The sequence below is a fragment of the Oncorhynchus clarkii genome, chromosome 11, assembly GCF_045791955.1.
Source record: "Oncorhynchus clarkii lewisi isolate Uvic-CL-2024 chromosome 11, UVic_Ocla_1.0, whole genome shotgun sequence".
Lineage (NCBI taxonomy): Eukaryota > Metazoa > Chordata > Actinopteri > Salmoniformes > Salmonidae > Oncorhynchus > Oncorhynchus clarkii.
The window spans coordinates 18,944,004-18,964,875 of NC_092157.1; the positions used below are offsets into that span (position 1 = coordinate 18,944,004).

The 20,872-nt window shown below is 43.9% G+C and overlaps 1 protein-coding gene across 2 annotated transcripts; it reads right to left on the minus strand.

Annotated features, from left to right (window-relative positions):
• Window positions 1-880: 880 nt before the first annotated feature.
• On the minus strand, window positions 881-15,880 carry LOC139420324 (death-associated protein). 2 transcript variants are annotated; one of them, XM_071170300.1, is made up of 5 exons: window positions 15,674-15,872; window positions 13,607-13,712; window positions 9,506-9,548; window positions 5,168-5,283; window positions 881-1,163 (listed from the first exon to the last, which is right to left on the minus strand). In XM_071170300.1, exons 1-5 carry the CDS (start codon window positions 15,726-15,728, stop codon window positions 1,052-1,054), a joined length of 432 nt encoding a protein of 143 aa, XP_071026401.1. In that variant the 5' UTR covers window positions 15,729-15,872; the 3' UTR covers window positions 881-1,051. The 2 variants fall into 2 exon arrangements, with proteins under 2 accessions (XP_071026401.1, XP_071026402.1); XM_071170301.1 differs by lacking the exon at window positions 881-1,163 and having other exon boundaries at window positions 1,367-5,283; window positions 15,674-15,880.
• Between the last annotated feature and the right edge of the window lie 4,992 nt (window positions 15,881-20,872).

Below are 20,872 nucleotides of genomic sequence, written 5' to 3' on the forward strand. Positions count from 1 at the left end.
GTTCATTCGACAAATTTCTGTCCTGCTAGAGCTGCCCGGTCAACTGTAAGTGTTGTTATTGTGAAGTGGAAATGTCTAAGGGCAACAGCGGCCTCAGTTGCAACACTCACAACCGAGTTCAAAACTGCCTCTGGAAGCAACGTTAGCACAATAATTGTTTTTTGGGAGCTTCATGAAATGGGTTTCCGTGGCCGTACACAAGCCTAAGATCACCATGAGCAATGCGAAGCATCGTTGTAAAGCTCACCGCCATTGGACTCCGGAGCAGCGGAAACGCGTTCTCTGCAGTGATGAATCACACTTCACCACCTGGCAGTCCAACAGACAAATCTGGGTTTGGTGGATGCCAGGAGACGCTACCTGCCCCACTGAATAGTGCCCACTGTAAAGTGTGGTGGAGGAGGAATAATGGTTTGGGCTAGGACCCTTAGTTTCAGTGAAGGGAAATCTTAACGCTACAGCATACAATGACATTCTAGACGATTCTGTGCTTCCAAGTTTATGGCAACAGTTCGGGAAAGGCCCTTTCCTGTTTCAGCATGACAATGCCCCCGTGCAATAAGTCAGGTCCATACAGAAATGGACTGTCGAGATTTGTGTGGAAGAATTTGACCCCACCGAACACCTTTGGGATGTATTAGAACGCCGACTGCGAGCCAGGCCTTAATCGCCCAACATCAGTGCCCGACCTCACTAACACTCTTGTGGCTGAATGGAAGCAAGTCCCCGCAGCAATGTTCCAACATCTAGTGGAAAGTCTTCCCAGAAGAGAGGAGGCTGTTATAGCAGCAAAGGGGGGGACCAACTCCATATTAATGCCCATGATTTTGGAATGAGATGTTCGACGAGCAGGTGTCCACATACAGCACATTACCAAAAGTATGTCCACATTTTTTTTTTTATGAACTATAAATGAAAAGCTGAAATGTCGAGTCAAGTATTCAACCCTTCTTATTGCAAGTCTAAATTAGTTCAAAACTAAAAATGTGCTTAACATGTCCATGCAACTTATGTGACTCACTGTGTGCAATAATAGTGTTTCGTGACTACCTCATATTGGTACGCCACAGATAAAATTCTGTCCCGGAGTCGAGCAGTGAATTTCAAACAGATTCAACCACAAAGACATGGGAGGTTTTCCAATGCCTCGCAAGGAACGGCACCTATTGGTAGATGGGTAAAAACACAAAAAGCATGGTGAAGTTATTAATTACACTTTGGATGTTGTATCAATACACCCAGTCACTACAAAGATACAGGCATCCTTCCTAGGTTGCAGGAGAGGGAGGAAACCATTCAGGGATTTCACCTTGAGGCCAATAGTGACTTCAAAACAGTTACAGACTTGAATGGCTGTGATACGAGAAAACTGGGGATGGATCAACATTATAGTAACTCCACAATACTAACCTAAATGACAGAATGAAAAGGAAGCCTGTATAGAATGGAAATATTCCAAAGCATGCATCCTGTTTGCAATAAGGCACTAAAGTAAAACTGTAAAAAATATGGCTAAGAAATTCACTTTATGTCCTGAATACAAAGTGTTATATTTGGGGCAAATCCAACACATCACTAAGTACTACGCGTCACATTTTCAAGCATGTGGTGGCTGCATCAGGTCATCGGCAAGGACTAGGTGGGAAAACAAGAAACAGAATAGAGCTACGCACAGGACAAATCCTAGAGGAAACCTGCTTCAGTACGCTTTCTAGACACTGGGACACACATTCACCTTTCAGCAGGACAATAAGATAAAACACAAGACCAAATATACACTGGAGTTGTTAACCAAGACATTAAATGTTCCTGAGTGGCCTAGTTACAGTTTTCACTTCAAATAGGCTTGAAAATATATGGCAAGACCTGAAAATGGCTGTCTAGCAATGATCAACAATCAACTTGACTGAGCTTGAATCATTTAAGACTAATGTGCAAATATCGTACAATCCAGGTGTGCAAAGCTCTTAGATTTACCCAGAAAGACACAGATGTAGTCGCTGCCAAATGTGAATTTAACATGTATTGACTCAGGGGTGTGAATACTTATGTACAGTAAATGTGATATCTGTATTTAATTTCCAATAAATTTGCAAACATTTCTGAAGACATGTTTTAATTATGAAGTAATGTGTGTAAAGCCATTTAATCCATTTTGAATTCAGGCTGTAACACACCAATGTGGCATAAGTTAAGGGGTATGAATACTTTCTGAAGGCAGCATGTGTGTAGAGTTTAGAAAAAGAGATATGGAGCTCTGTGACCTGCATACACAACAGTTCCATTTGTTCATGGATAATACAGAATATGACATACTCCATCCAGTAACAACGAAGACATAACAATGATTTTAAAGTTAAATCTTTATTCATAACAACCACACCTAATGCTTAAGTCCACTCACTGACTAAGGACTTTACTCAAGAAACAAGCTGAGTAAAATAAAAAATATATAATTTTAAACTTTATTAAATAAACTTAGGAAATTACTCCTTCTTGCCTAAATGTATTTCCCTGGAACCCTGAAATGTGGTGTTGACAATAACCACACTTGAAATGAAGGAGGATTGTGTGTATGGTCTATGACATTTCCCTTAGAACTACGCTGAACAAAAATACAAACGCAACATGTAAAGTTTTGGTCCTATGATTCATTAGCTAAAAAAAATAAAATCTCAGAAATGTTCCATATGCACAAAAACCTTATTTCTCTCATATTTTGTGCAAAACTGTGTTTCTACCCCTGTTAGTAAGCATTTCTCCTTTACCAAGATAATGCAGCCACCAGACAGGGGTGTCATATCAAGAAGCTGATTAAACAGCCGGATCATTACACAGGTGCACCTTGTGCTGGGGACAATAAAAGGCCACTTTAAAATGTGCAGTTGTCACACAACACAATGCCACAGATGTCTCTAGTTTTTAGGGAGCGTGACGTTGGCATGCGGACTGCAGGAATATCCACCAGAGCTGTTGCCAGAGAATTGGATGTTCATTTCTCTACCATAAACTGCCTTCAATGTTGTTTTAGACAATTTGACAATCTGTCCAACCGTCCTCACAACCGCAGACCATGTGTAACCACTCCTGCCCAGGACCTCCACATCCAGCTTCTTCACCTGGGGGGTGCTGAGGAGTATTTCTGGACTGTAATAAAGCCCGTTTGTGGGAAAATCTAATTCAGATTGGCTGGGCCTGTCTCCCCAGTGGGTGGGCCTGGCTACCCATGGCTACACCCCTGCCCAGTCATGTGAAATCCATAGATTAGGTCCCAATTAATTTATTTCCATTGACTGATGATTATATAAACTCAGCAAAAAAAGAAAAGTAATTTTTTTAGGACCCTGTCTTTCAAAGATGATTTGTAAAAATCCAAATAACTTCACAGATCTTCATTGTAAAGGGTTTAAACACCGTTTCCCCATGCTTGTTCAATGAACCATAACTAATGAACATGCACCTGTGGAACGGTCGCTAAGACACTAACAGCTTACAGACAATAGGCAATTAAGGTCAGAGACAAACATTTAGGACACTAAGAGGCCTTTCTACTGACTCTGAAAAACACACAAAAAAAAAGATGCCCAGGGTCCCTGCTCATCTGCGTGAACGTGCCTTAGGCATGCTGCAAGGAGGCATGAGGACTGCAGATGTGGCCAGGGCAATACATTGCAATGTCCGTACTGTGAGATGCCTAAGACAGCGCTACAGGGAGACAGGACGGACAGCTGATCGTCCTCGCAGTGTCAGACCACGTGTAACAACACCTGCGCAGGATCGGTACATCCGAACATCACACCTGCGGGACAGGTACAGGATGGCAACAACAAGTGCCCGAGTTACACTAGGAACGCACAATCCCTCCATCAGTGCTGACTGTCCGCAATAGGCTGAGAGGCTTGACAGGTCTTCTAGGCCTGTTGTAAGGCAGGTCCTCACCAGAAACAATGAGCACAAACCCACCTTCGCTGGACCAGACAGGACTGACAAAAAGTGCTCACTGACGAGTCGCGGTTTTGTCTCACCAGAGATGATCGGATTTGCGTTTATCGTTGAAGGAATGAGCGTTACACCGAGGCCTGTACTCTGGAGCAGGTTCGATTTGGAGGTGGAGGGTCTGTCATGGTCTGGGGCGGTGTGTCACAGCATCATCAGACTGAGCTTGTTGTCATTGCAGGCATTCTCAATGCTGTGCACTACAGGGAAGACATCCTCCTCCCTCATGTGGTACCCTTCCTGCAGGCTCACCTTGACATGACCCTCCAGCATGACAATGCCACCAGCCATACTGCTCGTTCTGTGCGTGATTTCCTGCAAGACAGCCATGGCCAGTGAAGAGCCTGGATCTCAATCCCATTGAGCACGTCTGGGACCTGTTGGATCGGAGGGTGAGGGCTAGGGCCATTCCCCCACAGAAATGTCTGGAAACTTGCAGTTGCCTTCGTGAAAGAGTGGGGTAACATCTCACAGCAAGAACTGGCAAATCTGGTGTAGTCCATGAGGAGGAGGTGCACTGCAGTACTTAATGCAGCTGGTGGCCACACCAGATACTGACTTACTTTTGACCTCCCCTTGTTCAGGGACACATTATTCCATTTCTGTTAGTCACGTCTGTGGAACTTGTTCAGTTTATGTTTCAGTTGTTGAATCTTATGTCCAGACAAATATTTACACATGTTAAGTTTGCTGAAAATAAACGCATTTGACAGTGCGAGGACGTTTCTTTTTGCTGAGTTATGAACTCAGTACATTTTTGAAATTGTTGCATTTATATTTCTGTTCAGTATAATAACCCAAGTATGAGGAGAGTGGGATCACATGGAATGCTTAACAGGGGATTCCCTGGTAACCTGAGCACTTATGGTAATTGGTTGCATGCTTAATTGATTGTTTGTCCAGTTCTTTGATTGGTTTGTGGTTGTTGTGTTGGTCGGTAGGCTGCTGTGATAGGTTGGCTGATGTGGTTCATTGATGATGCGTTGCATTGGCTTGCCCTTAGTCACAGATTTAGGATCAGTTTCGCCTCCTCAAATCCTTACTTATAACCATTGGAGGGGGGTAAACACAAAACTGACCGTAGAGCTGTGTCTGGGAAGATTGCTGGCGCCTTGTGGGGCCAACTGTAGCAGAGTTAGCGGAGGGAAGGTAAGCTTGGCGGTAGCCTCACTTGCGGGGCTGATGGATTTGCTGGGTGAGGTGCTGGTTCTGGGGCATCTTGGTGACAGACGGCTGGGGCTTCTGGTGAGCTACCTGGGCTGCCGCCGGGGTGAAGTCCTTATCACCCTGAGAACACAACCACACACATCCACTTAGTACACGTGTGTTACAGTACAAAAGGTGTTCACACACACACACATATCTACATATTTTCCTCAAGCTGATCAGCCCTCAGACTACAGGCCTTTTAGTCAGAGCCCTATAGCTTCAATATATCACACTGGCCTTAGTGCTCCTCCAAGCATCCAGCAGCACCTGTGTGTGGTGTCTATCACTTGTATGTCTACGCGCAGTCTCTCCTGGTGTGCAGATCTGTTTGACCCCAGTCTGTTCTAAATTTTCTGGCTCTCTGATTAATTACCACAGGGATGCTGTGTGTGTGTGAGAGTGTGTGTACACACACAGTAGAATCCAGTACAGAGACCTAGGAGAGTAAATCCATTTGATTTCAATCACTTTTTGACTGAACCCCTTTTGATTTGAATGAAACCTTCCATAGATATTTTCCCATTGTAGAAGTCCTCAGAACGTGACCTTTTGGACCTTAGAGATAAAAGGAGCTGAAAGTTGACCCATTTTGCATTCCCCGCCATGCCATGAGACATCCACGTCTTCATCACTGGAGAAGATAAACGGCTGAGATTGACATCATTTTAAAAGCTTACAAACAGGGTTGTCAAACTATTTTTTTATACGTCTGGTTTGGGCTTAGTGGGACTATCATTTGTTTTTCAACAGAACAATGACCCAACATACCTCCAGGCTATGTAAGGGCTATTTTACCAAGAAGGAGAGTGATGGAGTGCTGCATCAGATGACCTGGCCTCCACAATCCCCTGACCTCAACCAAATTGAGATGCTTTGGGATGAGTCGGACCACAGAAGCGAAGGAAAAGCAGCCAACAAGTGCTCAACATAACTGGGAACTCTTTCAAGACTGTTGGAAAAGCATTTCAGGTGAAGATGGTTGAGAGAATGCCAAGAGTGTGCAAAGCTGTCATCAAGGCAAACGGTGGCTTATTGAAGACTCAAATATACAGTTGAAGTCGGAAGTTTACATAAACTAGTTTTAATGACTCCAACCTAAGTGTTTCAACCACTCCACAAATTGCTTGTTAACAAACTATAGTTTTGGCAGGTCGGTTCGGACATCTACTTTGTGCATGACAATTAATTTTTCCAACAATTGTTTATGGACAGATTATTTCACTGTATCACAATTTCAATGGGTCAGACTACAGTTTGCAACTGCACATGGGGACAAAGATCGCACTTCTTGGAGAAATGTCCTCTGGTCTGATGAAACAAAAATAGAACTGTTTGGCCATAATGACCATCGTTATGTATGGAGGAAAAAGGGGGAGATTTGCAAGCCGAATAACACCATTCCAAACGTGCACTTCACAAAATAGATGGCATCATAAGGCAGGAAATTATGTGGATATATTGAAGCAACATCAAGTTAAAGCTTGGTCACAAATGAGTCTTCCAAATGGACAATGCATACTTCCAAAGTTGTGGCAAAATGGCTTAAGGACAACAAAGTCAAGGTATTGGAATGGCCATCACAAAGCCCTGACCTCAATCCTATAGAAAATTTGTAGGCAGAACTGAAAAAGCGTGTGCGAGCAAGGTCTACAAACCTGACTCAGTTACACCAGCTCTGTCAGGAGGAATGGGCCAAAATTTACCCGACTTATTGTGGGAAGCTTGTGGAAGGCTGCCCAAAACATTTGACCCAAGTTAAACAATTTAAAGGCAACGTTATCAAATACTAATTGAGTGTATGTAAACTTCTGACCCACTGGGAATGTGATGAAAGAAATAAAAGCTGAAATAAATCTCTCTACTATTATTGACATTTCACATTCTTAAAATAAAGTGGTGATCCTAACTGACCTAAGACAGGGAATGTTTACTAGGATTAAATGTCAGAAATGGTGAAAAACTGATTTTAAATGTATTTGGCTAAGGTGTATGTAAACTTCCAACTTCAACTGTATGTTGATTTGTTTAACACTTTTTTGGTTACTACATGATTCCATGTGTTATTTCATAGTTTTGATATCTTCACTATTATTCTACAATGTAGAAAATAGTAAAAATAAAGAAAAACCCTTGAATGAGTAGGTGTTCTAAAACTTTTGACCGGTAGTGTATTTCTTTTTTAAACATTTATTTCAAGAAATGATTAAATAGTTTGATAACTCTGTTTGTACACTTTAAAATGATAATCAAACTCAACCTTTTCCAGTGAGGAAGACATGGATGTCTCATGTTAGGATGGGGTATGCAAAACATGTTTGCTTCACATTGTAGGCATTCTTAGGCTATGTAGTGCTATAGTTAAGACTAAAGAACTTGATTGGCAGTCTTCTCTCAGATTGTGCACCGCCCTATCGGCCCAGTGTCGTCCGGGGTTAGAGTTTGGTCTGGGTAGGCCGTCATTGTAAATAAGAACGTGTTCTTCACTGACTTGCATAGTTTAAATAAAGGTTCAATAAAAAGAGAAGGCACGGCCCTAATAAGGGTTAGTACACAAGTCCATTAATACCATAGGGTGAGGATCAGAGTCAACCTACAGAGGATGAAAGTATAGCTCATATAAAAACAAACTGCCCCTCTTCATAATCTCCCGCTCACTCTCTTTCCCGCTCTCCCCCAGGAGAATTGTGTAGCGTTCCAGAAGAGTGCTGTAGTGTGTAACAGTGGTGTAGTCATAATATCTGATAGATAAGAGTTGTGCTGGCTGTGAATGACTCACCAGCTTCAAATCTCTAGGAAATTCTAACACAGCAGTATAGAGAACACACACACACACACACACACTTTTATATATCACATCTGTGTGTCTGTGCATGCATGCAATCTAATGTTGTGCAATGTATATTCGTGAATGTTTCAGTTTAAGACCATAACTCCTATAGATCTGAAAGACCTACGATCAAGGGAGCCAGGGGTGTGGCAGACATCATTATCCAGGTTAGGAGGCCTGAATCTGGGCATGACACCACTCAGACCCCTTTATACAGTCCACTGGAGCTGGTACAATAAAACTCCTGTATCAGTTCTCTAGGTCACTAGCATACATCCTAATCTCTATAAGGAAATCTATGTGGTGTATTTTCCTGGAAATTAGTCAATGTTGTTATGTTTGTATGTAAACAGAAATTAATAAATGCATGGATTGATATTATGGTGCAGTAGGGAGACCAGATGGAGGGTTACATCATCTATATAAACCTCTGGATATATGGACGGGAATGCAAGCGCAAGCACTCACACACAGTGGAATAAGATCAAACTAGGATGGCAATGTATATGAGGTAGGTATATACATATATAAGAGAGAGAAAGGAAGGGATGGAGTGTGTATCAGCGTGAGGGAGAGAGAAAGGAAGGGATGGGGTGTGTATCAGCGTGAGGGAGAGAGAAAGGAAGGGATGGGGTGTGTATCAGCGTGAGGGAGAGAGAAAGGAAGGGATGGGGTGTGTATCAGCGTGAGGGAGAGAGAAAGGAAGGGATGGGGTGTGTATCAGCGTGAGGGAGAGAGAAATGAAGGGATGGGTGTGTATCAGCGTGAGGGAGAGAGAAATGAAGGGATGGGGTGTGTATCGGCATGAGGGAGAGAGAAAGGAAGGGATGGGGTGTGTATCAGCGTGAGGGAGAGAGAAAGGAAGGGATGGGGTGTGTATCAGCGTGAGGGAGAGAGAAATGAAGGGATGGGGTGTGTATCAGCGTGAGGGAGAGAGAAATGAAGGGATGGGGTGTGTATAGTTTAGTTTACCAAACCTCAACAAATATAAATCTGAGGCAGTAAGGCTAGCCTTGATCAGGGAGATGTAGAACCCCTCTCTCAGGTCATCTCAGTGGGAGAATATGATCTGTGCAGCTGCCCCCTGGTTCGTCAGGCTTTATTTAAGGCTGTCGCAGCCTGCAGGTATGGCAGCACAGACAAATAGAGAATAAAAAGGCAAGCCTAGATGTACAGAGAGAGCGAGTAGAGACCCCAGAGGGGTGAGCTTAGATGGGGGTAAGCGTGGTGTGTGAGTGGAAAGGGTGGGGGTAAATGGTAATATCCTAGGGGCCAGGGTAGGCTAAGCTTAGTGTGTGTGTGCGTTGGTGAAGAATCCAGTCCGAGGTGGTATCTGGTATCTCTCCAACAATCTGTGTTCAGTGCTAACACGACGCTAGGAGCCGTCTTGCCCCATCTGACCCTGTCAAGGACATCTGGGTGGGTCTCACACACACACACACACACACACACACACACACACTTTGGTCTTACCTTTGTAACCACTCCTGACACGACCACAGTGGGCTTTGGTGGGCTAGAGACAGAAAGAGGGGTTAAACACATCAGACTCCTACCTCAATGTCAATTCTTTGACAAGACACGATCACATTTTGTTGAGATGAAATGCCTGATGAATGTATGCCTGTGTCGATGTCAGAAACACTGACCATCAACTCTGGAGTTTCTCTTACAGGGGGTTATAAAAGACAGGAACAGAAAGTGCTTCTGTTTGATCCAATTGAACAAACATACACAGACGGCGAGAGAAAGAGACCTCCGTGAGCTCATTCACAGTACTGTGATGCTGTGGATCTGCCTGCCACCCTGCTAAATGACTATCATTAATACTGGACTGGTTCTACACTGCAACTCACACAGTAGGGGAGAGAGAGAGATCCCGAGATGGAAATGGACCTTGACATGAGAAACGAGTCCTGTCTGATGTAACAGCAGAACTATTACCGGAGGTAAAAAGCTGTCCTCAGCTTCTACCTCTGGAGGTTTGGGCAGGGCAGCAGAGAGACTTAACGTTGCATACAGAATTAAGGTAGCCTACATATTGTCGCTAGCGTCCTTGGTACAACACCAGCGGCCTTGTCAAGACGTTAATGACTGACAGACACAGGCCCACTTCGCTGCAGTATACCTGTATTGGAGTACTTCACTTAAAGTAGCCTAAACATTATCTTCAAGTAATGTCAACATGTTATTACAATCTAACTACACTGGTATGAGAGCAATTTAATCAGTGAGAAAACGAGTTCCTCTGAGATTAGAGGATTGAGGCGCAGTCAGTCAGTCGTCTGGAGCGCAGATAGACAAGATGAGGGGAAAGAGAGACAAAAAGAGAGGGGGAGAGAGAAAGAGGGGATAAAGATTGTTTTTTTTAGTTGTCATATACACGTGTTTAGCAGATGTTATTGCGGGTGTAGCGAAATGCTAGCGGGAGAGAGAGGGATAAAGAGCGAAATAGAGTGAGGGAGAGCAAGAACGCGAGATGAAAAAAAGAGCTTCAGAGTTAGGGTTGGTCCCGCCCCTCAGGCTGTGTACAGGAAGTGCTTATGGCGATGCTCTGTTGCCTTTACTGTAAACTTCTCTCCCTTTCCTCCCATCTAGGTCTAAATTGTATATGACAGGCGTTCCCTTGGTGACCTCGCTCCACTGGCTGCTATACAGCATCCACCTGCTCTCAGAGTGGACACAGGCATGCACGCAGGACACACACTAACCTTGCTCTTAAATGAGCGACTGAAGGAAAGCCAGAGCCAGGGTAAGAACCAAGATGACCACATCATAGAGGATTTCTACTGCATTTCACACGGGCACTTTCACTGCTGCCTCTGATCTCTCCAGAGGACCCGGGGCAGGAGCTCTTATGGCAACCTCCCTCTTCAGGCTGGGGCATAGGGTAAGCCAATACTTTAAACCTCTTTCGCGCTTTACTTTCCCTGTGTCCATGCCACAATTCCTGCTTGCTCCCAAGGACCGGCCAAAGAGAGGAGTGAGAGCCACAGCTCAGTTTGAACATTTATACAAAACTCTCACCGTGTTGCTCAACAGGTTTTGGAGAGTACACACAGAGGTAAACGCAACACACACACACAGTGTGGTGTAAATATTTCACCTGGATAAACAGACATTGCTCAACAGTCGAGACCCAGAGCAGATCTTAGTGGGGGGGCATGAAGCACCACGCATTTTTCCAACAAAGTATAGCCTCAAACATATACAAGTCCTATATTGACAACCTGAAAGGCCACTCAGCAAGGAAGAAGCCACTACTCCAAAACCGCCATAAAAAAGCCAGACTACGGTTTGCAACTGTACATGGGGACATGGGGACCATACTTTTTGGAGAAATGTCCTCTAATCTGATGAAACAAAAATAGAACTGTTTGGCCATAAAGACCGTCGTTATGTTTAGAGGAAAAAGGAGGAGGCTTGCAAGTCTAAGAACACCATCTCAACTGTGAAGCACGGGGGTGGTAGCATCGTGTTGTGGGGGTGCTTTGCTGCAGGAGGGACTGGTGCACTTCACAAAATAGATGGCATGAGGTAGGGAAATTATGTGGATATATTGAAGCAACAGCTCAAGACATCAGTCAGGAAGTTAAAGCTTGTTCGCGAATGGGTCTTCCAAATCGACAATGACCCCAAGCATACTTCCAAAGTTGTGGCAAAATGGCTTAAGGACAACAAAGTCAAGGTATTGGAGTGGCCATCATAAAGCCCTGACCTAAATCCTATAGAAAATTTGTGGGTAGAACTGAAAAAGCGTGAGCGAGCAAGGAGGCCTACAAACCTGACTCATTTACACCAGCTCTGTCAGGAGGAATGGGCCAAAATTCACCCAACTTATTGTGGGAAGCTTGTGGAAGGCTACCCGAAACATTTGACCCAAGTTAAACAGTTTAAAAGCAATGCTACCAAATACTAATTGAGTGTATGTAAACTTCTGACCCACTGGGAATGTGATGAAAAAAATTATTCACTCTACTATTATTGTGACATTTCACATTCTTAAAATAAAGTGGTGATCCTAACTGACCTAAGACAGGGAATTTTCACTGAGATGAAATGTCAGGAATTGTGAAAAACTGAGTTTAAATGTATTTGGGCGCAGGTACAGTGGCTTGTGAAAGTATTCACCCCCTTGGCATTTTTCCTATTTTGTTGCCTTTCAACCTGGAATTAAAATATATTTTTTTGTGGGGGGGTTGTATCATTTGATTTACACAACATTCCTGCCACTTCAAAAATGCAAAATATGTTTTATTGTGAAACAAACAAGACAAAAAAACAGAACTTGAGCGTGCATAACTACTCACACCCCCCCCAAAAAAAGTCAATACTTTGTAGAGACACCTTTTGCAGCAATTACAGCTGCATGTCTCTTGGGGTGTCTCTACAAGCTTGGCACATATAGCCACTGAGATTTTTGCCCATTCTTCAAGGCAAATCTGCTCCTTCAAGTTGGATGGGTCCCGCTGGTGTACAGCAATCTTTAAGTCATATCACAGATTCAATTTGATTGAGGTCTGGGCTTTGACGCGGTCATTCCAAGACATTTAAATGTTTCCCCTTAAATCACTCAAGTGTTGCTTTAGCAGTATTCTTAGGGTCATTGTCCTGCTGGAAGGTGAACCTCCATTCCAGTCTCAAATCTCTCAAACATGCAAAAATTCCCTGTACTTAGCGCCATCCATCATTCCTTCAATTCTGACCATTTTCTCAGTCCCTGCCAATGAAAAACATTGCCACCGCATGCTGCTGCCACCACGCTTCACTGTGAGGATGGAGTTCACGGGGTGATGAGAGGTGTTGGGTTTGCACCAGACATAGTGTTTTCCTTGATGGCCAAAAATATCAATTTTAGTCTCATCTGACCAGAGTGCCTTCTTCCATATGTTTGGGGAATCTCCCACATGCCCTTTGGCGAACACCAAACGTTTGCTTATTTTTTTCTTTAAGCAATGGCTTTTTTTCTGGCCACTCTTCCGTAAAGCTCAGCTCTGTAGAGTGTACGGCTTAAAGTGATCCTATGGACCGATACTCCAATCTCTGCTGTGGAGCTTTGCAGATCTTTCAGGGTTATTGTTGGTCTCTTTGCTGCCTCCATTATTAATGCCCTCCTTGCCTGGCCATGAGTTTTGGTGGGTGGCCCTCTCTTTGCAGGTTTGTTGTGGTGCCATATTCTTGCCATTTGTTAATAACGGATTTAGTGGTGCTCTGTGGGATGTTCAACGTTACTTCTCCACAACTTTGTCCATGACCTGTTTGGAGAGCTCCTTGGTCTTCATGGTGCCACTTGCTTGGTGGTGCTCCTTGCTTAGTGGTGTTGCAGACTCTGGGGGCTTTCAGAACAGATGTGTGTGTGTGTGTGTGTGTGTGTGTGTGTGTGTGTGTATATACTGAGATCATGTGACACTTAAAGTCCACCTGTGTGCAATCTAACAAATTATGTGACTTATGAAGGTAATTGGTTGCACCAGGTCTCATTTAGGGGCTTCATAGCAAAAGGAGTGAATACATATGCACGCTCCACTTTTCCATTTTTTAAAACTATTTTGTGTGTGTGTGTTTGTGTGTTACCTAGGCTCCTCCACAAACTCCTCGTCGTCCTTGTCCTTGACAGGAGGCGGCTCAGGTGGAGCTGCTCCCTGGTGCTTCTGCACGATCCTCATCCCCCCTGCCTTCACTGTCACACACAATGAATTCACATCAACACACATCTTTATCACTGTTATACATTAACAAACACATACACACATTAGGCAGTGTTTCCCAAACTCGGTCCTGGGGACCCCAAAGGCTGCGCTTTTTGTTTTTGTTGCCCTAGCACAACACAGCCGATTCAAATAATCAACTCAGCATCAAACGTTCATTATTTTTATCAGTCTGGTGCTAGGGCAAAAACCAAAATATGCAGTTCCCCAGGACCGAGTTTGGGAAATGCTGCATTAGGGTAGTGTGGACAAAAGGCTGAGGCGCAAAAAAAAAAAAATCAATTAGCCAAAGCCGTAAAATGAACCACAGACAGTCAGATAATCAGAAGAGGTGGACTTGGTCAAAAACAATAATAATCCTCTTTAAAATAACCGATCTCAGTCCTCATTAAAGTGAACTCTGGGGTAAAAAACAGACTAAAGAACTGTTCTCGTCGCATTCACATTGCCCTTGAATGAGGACTCAACTCTTCTGCCAGTTCACAACCAACTATTTTGTGGTTTGAGTCCTCTTTGCCTTCACATTGCTATGTTTAGAAAGGAACCAAGATCTCTCTTTTTCCAACAATCACTCAATGCACTCTGGATTTTTACAATGTGCAGGAAAAGTCATTCCATCTGGTCAGAAAGCTATATGCCTGCTTACATTTTGGAAGCAAAGAAATTGCATTTAGTTAAAAGATGCCAATCATCATAATCAGAAGATACCAATAATATTGACATGTTAATAGTAACAGAATAAATAGCAAAAGAATAACTGCAGATTAAAAAATGCTGTAATTGAATGTTGTAAGAGCTACAATTTATTTTTGTACCCTGTTGTCTTCACACTATTCAAACTCCACAATCAATAAACATCTTATGAAGCTCTCTTGACCTATATATCACATACTGTAAACAAATAACCTAAAAACTCATATTTTGGCATTGCTAATCAATATCCCAAAACAGAACACGTTTTTTTCTCCGAACCCACAAAATCTTCTCTCAATTGTGACACTAATGTGAGGGGTTATGGCAGGAAAAAACAGTGTTGCAGTAGACTAGTGTGTGGTGCGGGAATAATGACAAACGGACATGGGGAGCTTTGTGTTCACATTGCCCTAAAAAAAAGGAAAACCGGACTGAGGATTTCAAGCAAACCAAACTCAGACCCCCCCCCCCCCCCCCTCGGTCTCAGTTCGTTTCGCTTCTGGGACTCGAGGGGTCTGAGTTCCTTTGGAATGTTCACATTGGACAAAAAATTAAGCGAACCCTACTAAATTAACAAAAATGGTATGAAAACACCCTTAGAGTATTTTAAGACAAGGCATTACCTACTAATGAGATCGTGTCTTTTCACCACCTGGCAGTCCTAGCAACATTAGCTAGTAGCTACTTGTAATCTTTAGTCAGTTATGGCTATGTGCCCTACTTTCTATGTCCACGTAGGCTACTCCTTTGGACTGTTATCAGATCCCCTGGATGCCAGTCTGTTTCTGCTCTCTTGCCAACTCCTTATGGAAATGTCATGTCAAACCTATAGCAATAAGTGGAATGACAACCAAACAGACTGGCACCCAGGCTTCATACGGTAGCTTCCACTATACTAACTAGGCCACAATAGAAGATACAGGCCTAGGATTGATGGCGCACCGGCAATAAAACATTGGCAACATGTGCAACGTTAGATCTCAATGTACAGGCGTAATGCGTTATTAGGGAAATCAGACTTAGCGGCAGGCAACAAAAAAACAAATATTTCGTAAGCTTTCAGATGTCGTTCTACAGCACACAAATGTTAGTCTAGCTACTTGAGTAGTGTGTATCTAACTAACGTTGCCCAACACAATTATTGACATAGGCCTAATGCGTATGCAGTGATACAATGTCAGTTGAACCATGAAAACAAAAGCGACGTTTGTACTGTAAAAAGAAACAGAAGGTTTAATACCAGCCGGGAGATGTCCTCCTTTGGTCTCGATTCTTTCCTTCGGAGGCGAAGACATCTGTAATCTAATTTATATATTTCGGAAGAGTGAAAAACGCTCGTTTAGATCTATTTTTCTGGGAAAAACAGCAGCAGTAGACTTCAGTCCAGTTCGTCAACGTGGCTTTTTTGTTTGGCAACGGGGCATGATGAGGACAGAGAAAACATCAGCAAATAGGAAAGTCACGTTCAGTCTTACGTAGTGTAGGGTAGGTACGGGACGGGGCTAGGCCAGAATAAAGAATTTCCCATGGATAAATAAAATCAACAGTGGTCAAAGTAAGGTCCGGTAAGGCGTCCCGGAAAAATAAATAGTGAGGGTACACCATACCGGTAAAAACATGAGCCTATCACAATCATTAAAGCAAAATGTCAAGAACACTGTAGGCTATTATACCACTCTTTTTTTTTAATCATTAGCACATGTCAGAGGCATGAAAAGGGAAGTAATGTACTTGAAAACGGGTGGTAACGTTATAGCCTTCGCTCCAAAAATGCTATGTGGTTCGATGAGAACACAGATACTTTGCCAAGGCAGAGATTTTTATTTAACTAGGCAAGTGAGTTAAGAACAATTTATTATTTACAATGATGGCAAACAAAAATGTTTGATATATGTTTGATATATAGCAGGTATATAGGAGGTCCCGTACCAGGAAGAAATGAATTATACTTTCACCCCTGAAAATCAGGGAATCGTCTAGTCAGTGTGTGTGTGAGTGTGGGCATCTGTGCGTGTGTTCGGTGTGTGTCAGTGTTTGGTTCTGACAGTAGCGAAGACATCCTCTGAGAGGTGTCAAGGTGTTGATGTCCAATCAAAAGGCTAGGAGGTCACTGCTGTCCTTCTCTCCTTGTTTTGTAGAACAATGTTGTTGATTAATTCATAACATATACAACATTTGTCGATACATGTGAACATAAGCACGCATTTAAAGTTAAACCAGGCTGCATTCAGCACATTTTTACGTTCTGGAACGTACAATTGAACGGAAATGGACGCTGTACTGAAAGACCAGTTGAAAAACGTGGAGCGGTTGGGTTGTGGCTTGGGGAACAATGTCAGCATGGTCACCGCCTTTTAAATACGTAATTCACTGTGTCAAGCCACACCTCGCCACAACCGCCAAACGGGAGCAAAGTAAACTTACCTCAAAGTCTATTCAATAAGGTTTTGGGGAAAGTGTTATTCAGTAAAAACCGTTCCGCAATGTAGCAATCATTCAAGCGAACTGAACGCACCTCATGTTCTTACGCACCAAATGAGTCAGGCAATTAAAATGTTTGATTTACTTAGATGTGACCAAACGCTAAATTCTATCTCGTCCCATCAGATAACGTGGTACAAGTAGCACCAGGCGGTACTGATTACATGATCCTGGCACAACTTCTTCCACCTATCAAATATATCACGTCTGTTTCGCACACATCCATGTGCTTTTATGGGAAAAATATAAATTAGGTCCTTCCAAGAAAGTTTATCGTACATTGTAAAAAAATTAAACGAAAAGCCTAGGAGTCATATAGGTTATCATTAGCGCAACCTTAATTGTTTAATTTAACTATTAACTGTTTCTAGGTGGCACCCACTGCTAAAGCGGTCACTCGAAATTGAGAGTGCGTTTTAACCGTGGGTTTGAGCCCACTTCGCATCAAGCTTTTTTTCTCAGGAAAAAACTGTTCCAACTCGGTCCTTCAATGGTCGATAATTGTTTTTTATAATTATGCATAAACTATAAAACATTGTAGGCCTACATGTATATACTAATGAAGAGTCTTCCTACATTGACTGCCGACTCAAACTGCAATACTGCCATCTGTATGATGATACTGAGAGTGCAAATGATTTCTACTGTACACTTTGGGTCCTCCTCCAGTGAATAACACATACTGTATGTGACTAAGCAGATGATTATGAAAATGCATCAAATGTGGGCTTACATTTAGGTGTACAGGTCCATGTAATATAGCCTGCAATATGTTTATTAGGCGAAAGTAGTGTGTTTGAGTGCAAGGCAGAAATTTCTTTTTATACATTTTCAAGCTGTTGTCTACATCCCTTTTCAACACACTAACCCAAATAGACTACATGTACATCCACATTTCAAAGGGTGGGGACTCATGTGCGATTCAACCCCTCCAAATCAAATCAAACTTTATTTGTCACATGAGCCGAACACAAGACCACACTGCCAGGCCGTACGCACTACCCTCTGTAGCGCCTTACGGTGAGATGCCGAGCAGTTGCCATACCAGGCGGCGATGCAACTGGTCAGGATGCTCTCGATGGTGCAGCTGTAGAACTTTTGAAGGTACTGGGGACCCATGCCAAATCTTTTCATCCTCCTGAAGGGGAAGGTGTTGTCGTGTCCTCTTCACGTCTGTCTTGGTCTGTTTGGACCATGATAGTTCATTGGTGACACCAAGGAACTTGAAACTCTCGACCCGCTCCATTACAGCCCCGTCGATGTTAATGGGGGCCTGTTCGGTTCGCCCTTTCCTGTAGTCCATGATCAGCTCCTTTGTCTTGCTTACATTGAAGGAGAGGTTGTTGTCCTGGCACCACACTGCCAGGTCTCTGACCTCCTCCCTATAGGCCGTCTCATCGTTGTCGGTGATCAGGCCTACCAATCAAATTCAATCAAATGTATTTATAAAGCCCTTCTTATTTCAGCTGATGTCACAAAGTGCTGTACAGAAACCCAGCCTAAAACCCAAAACAGCAAGCAATGCAGGTGAAGAAGCACTGTTGTGTCGTCAGCAAACTTAATGATGGTGTTGGAGTCGTGTTTGACCACAGAGTTGTGGGTAAACAGGGAGTACAGGAGAGGACTAAGTACACACCCCTGAGGGGACCCAATGTTGAGGATCAGCGTGGCAGATGTGTTGTTGCCTACCCTTACCACCTTGGGGCGGCCCGTCAGGAAGTCCAGGATCCAGTTGCAGAGGGAGGAGTTTAGTCCTGGGGTCCTTATCTTAGTGATTAGCTTTGTGGGCACTATGGTGTTGAACGTTGAGCTGTAGTCAATGAACAGCATTCTCACATAGGGCTTCTTTTTGTCCAGGTGGGAAAGGGCAGTGTGGAGTGCGATTGAGATTTGGTCATCTGTGGATTTGTTTGGGCGGTATGCGAATTGGAGTGAGTCTAGGGTATTCGGGAGAACATTGTTGATGTGAGCCATGCCCAGCCTTTCAAAGCACTTCATGGCTACCGACATGAGTGCTAATCATTTAGGCAGGTTACCTTCACTTCCTTGGGCACACGGACTATGGTGATCTGCTTGAAACATGTAGGTAGTACAGACTCGGACAGGGAGAGGCTGAAAATGTCAGTGAAGACACTTGCCAGTTGGTCCACGCATGCTTTGAGTGCACATCCTGGTAATCCGTCTGCTCCCGCGGCTTTGTGAATGTTGACCTGTTTAAAGGTCATGCTCACATTGGCTCCAGAGAGCGTTATCACACAGTCGTCCAGAACAGCTGGTGCTCTCATATGCATGCTTCAGTGTTGCTTGCCTCGAAGCGAGCGTAAAAGGCATTTAGCGTATCTAGTAGGCTCGCGTCACTGGGCAGCCTGTGTCTCATTTTCCCTTTGTAGTCTGTAATAGTTTTCAAGCCCTGCCACATCCTACGAGCGTCAGGACCGGTGTACTAGGATTCAATCTTAATCCTGTATTGACTCTTGGCTTGTTTGATGGTTCGTCTGAGGGCAAAGCGGGATTTCTTATAAGCGCCCGGATTAATGTCCCGCTCCTTGAAAGCGGCACATCCGGAACACATCCTACAACGTCTCCAAATTGAACTGGTTGTGCCAGGATGTAATCACTGCCACTTGGTGAGGTTAGCAAAGGGCTAACGTGTGCCATGTTATTTTATGTGACCATATTCAATTTAGTTTTCTGTCACATGCAAGTAAATCGACCTTACCTTTAAATGCTTGCTTATGTTCACAAGTATTATGGTCCCCATGCCGTTAGGTTGTGTGTTTGTGTACGTGTGTACATGTGTTTGTTCTTGCATGTGACCACTAGAGGGGAGAATACAGCTTTAAAAAAATGTCCAAACCTCCCAGTCGGGTGTGTGAGTGTTCATCTAAACAATGCTATTTCAATTCATCAGTGTGTGTGTGTGTGTATAGAAGGACCAATCACATGTTTGGACCTCAGGAAGAGTATCTGCTGCCTTGGTAGAGGATCCTAATACATTTACTAAAAGTGCTAGTCAGAGCAGGTAAAAGTAAGTAGACAGAGCAGGTAACAGTGGTGATAGACAGAGCAGGTAACAGTAGTGTAAGACAGGGGAGGTAGCAGTGGTGTTAAACAGAACAGATAACAGTGGTGATAGACAAAACAGATAACAGTGGGTAGACAGAACAGGTAACAGGTAACGAACCGCCCTTGCTGTCTCTGCCTGGCCGGTTCCCCTCTTTCCACTGGGATTCTCTGCCTCTAACCCTATTACAGGGGCTGAGTCACTGGCTTACTGGGGCTCTCTCATGCTGTCCCTGGAGGGGGTGCGTCACCTGAGTGGGTTGATTCACTGATGTGGTCATCCTGTCTGGGTTGGCGCCCCCCCCCCCCCCTTGGGTTGTGCCGTGGCGGAGGTCTTTGTGGGCTATACTCAGCCTTGTCTCAGGATGGTAAGTTGGTGGTTGAAGATATCCCTCTAGTGGTGTGGGGGCTGTGCTTTGGCAAAGTGGGTGGGGTTATATCCTTCCTGTTTGGCCCTGTCCGGGGGTGTCCTCGGATGGGGCCACAGTGTCTCCTGACCCCTCCTGTCTCAGCCTCCAGTATTTATGCTGCAGTAGTTTATGTGTCGGGGGGCTAGGGTCAGTTTGTTATATCTGGAGTACTTCTCCTGTCCTATTCGGTGTCCTGTGTGAATTTAAGTGTGCGTTCTCTAATTCTCTCTTTCTCTCTCTCGGAGGACCTGAGCCCTAGGACCATGCCCCAGGACTACCTGACATGATGACTCCTTGCTGTCACCAGTCCACCTGGCCGTGCTGCTGCTCCAGTTTCTTTCAACTGTTCTGCCTTATTATTATTCGACCATGCTGGACCTGAGCCCTAGGACCATGCCCCAGGAATACCTGACATGATGACTCCTTGCTGTCCCCAGTCCACCTGACTGTGCTGCTGCTCCAGTTTCAACTGTTCTGCCTTATTA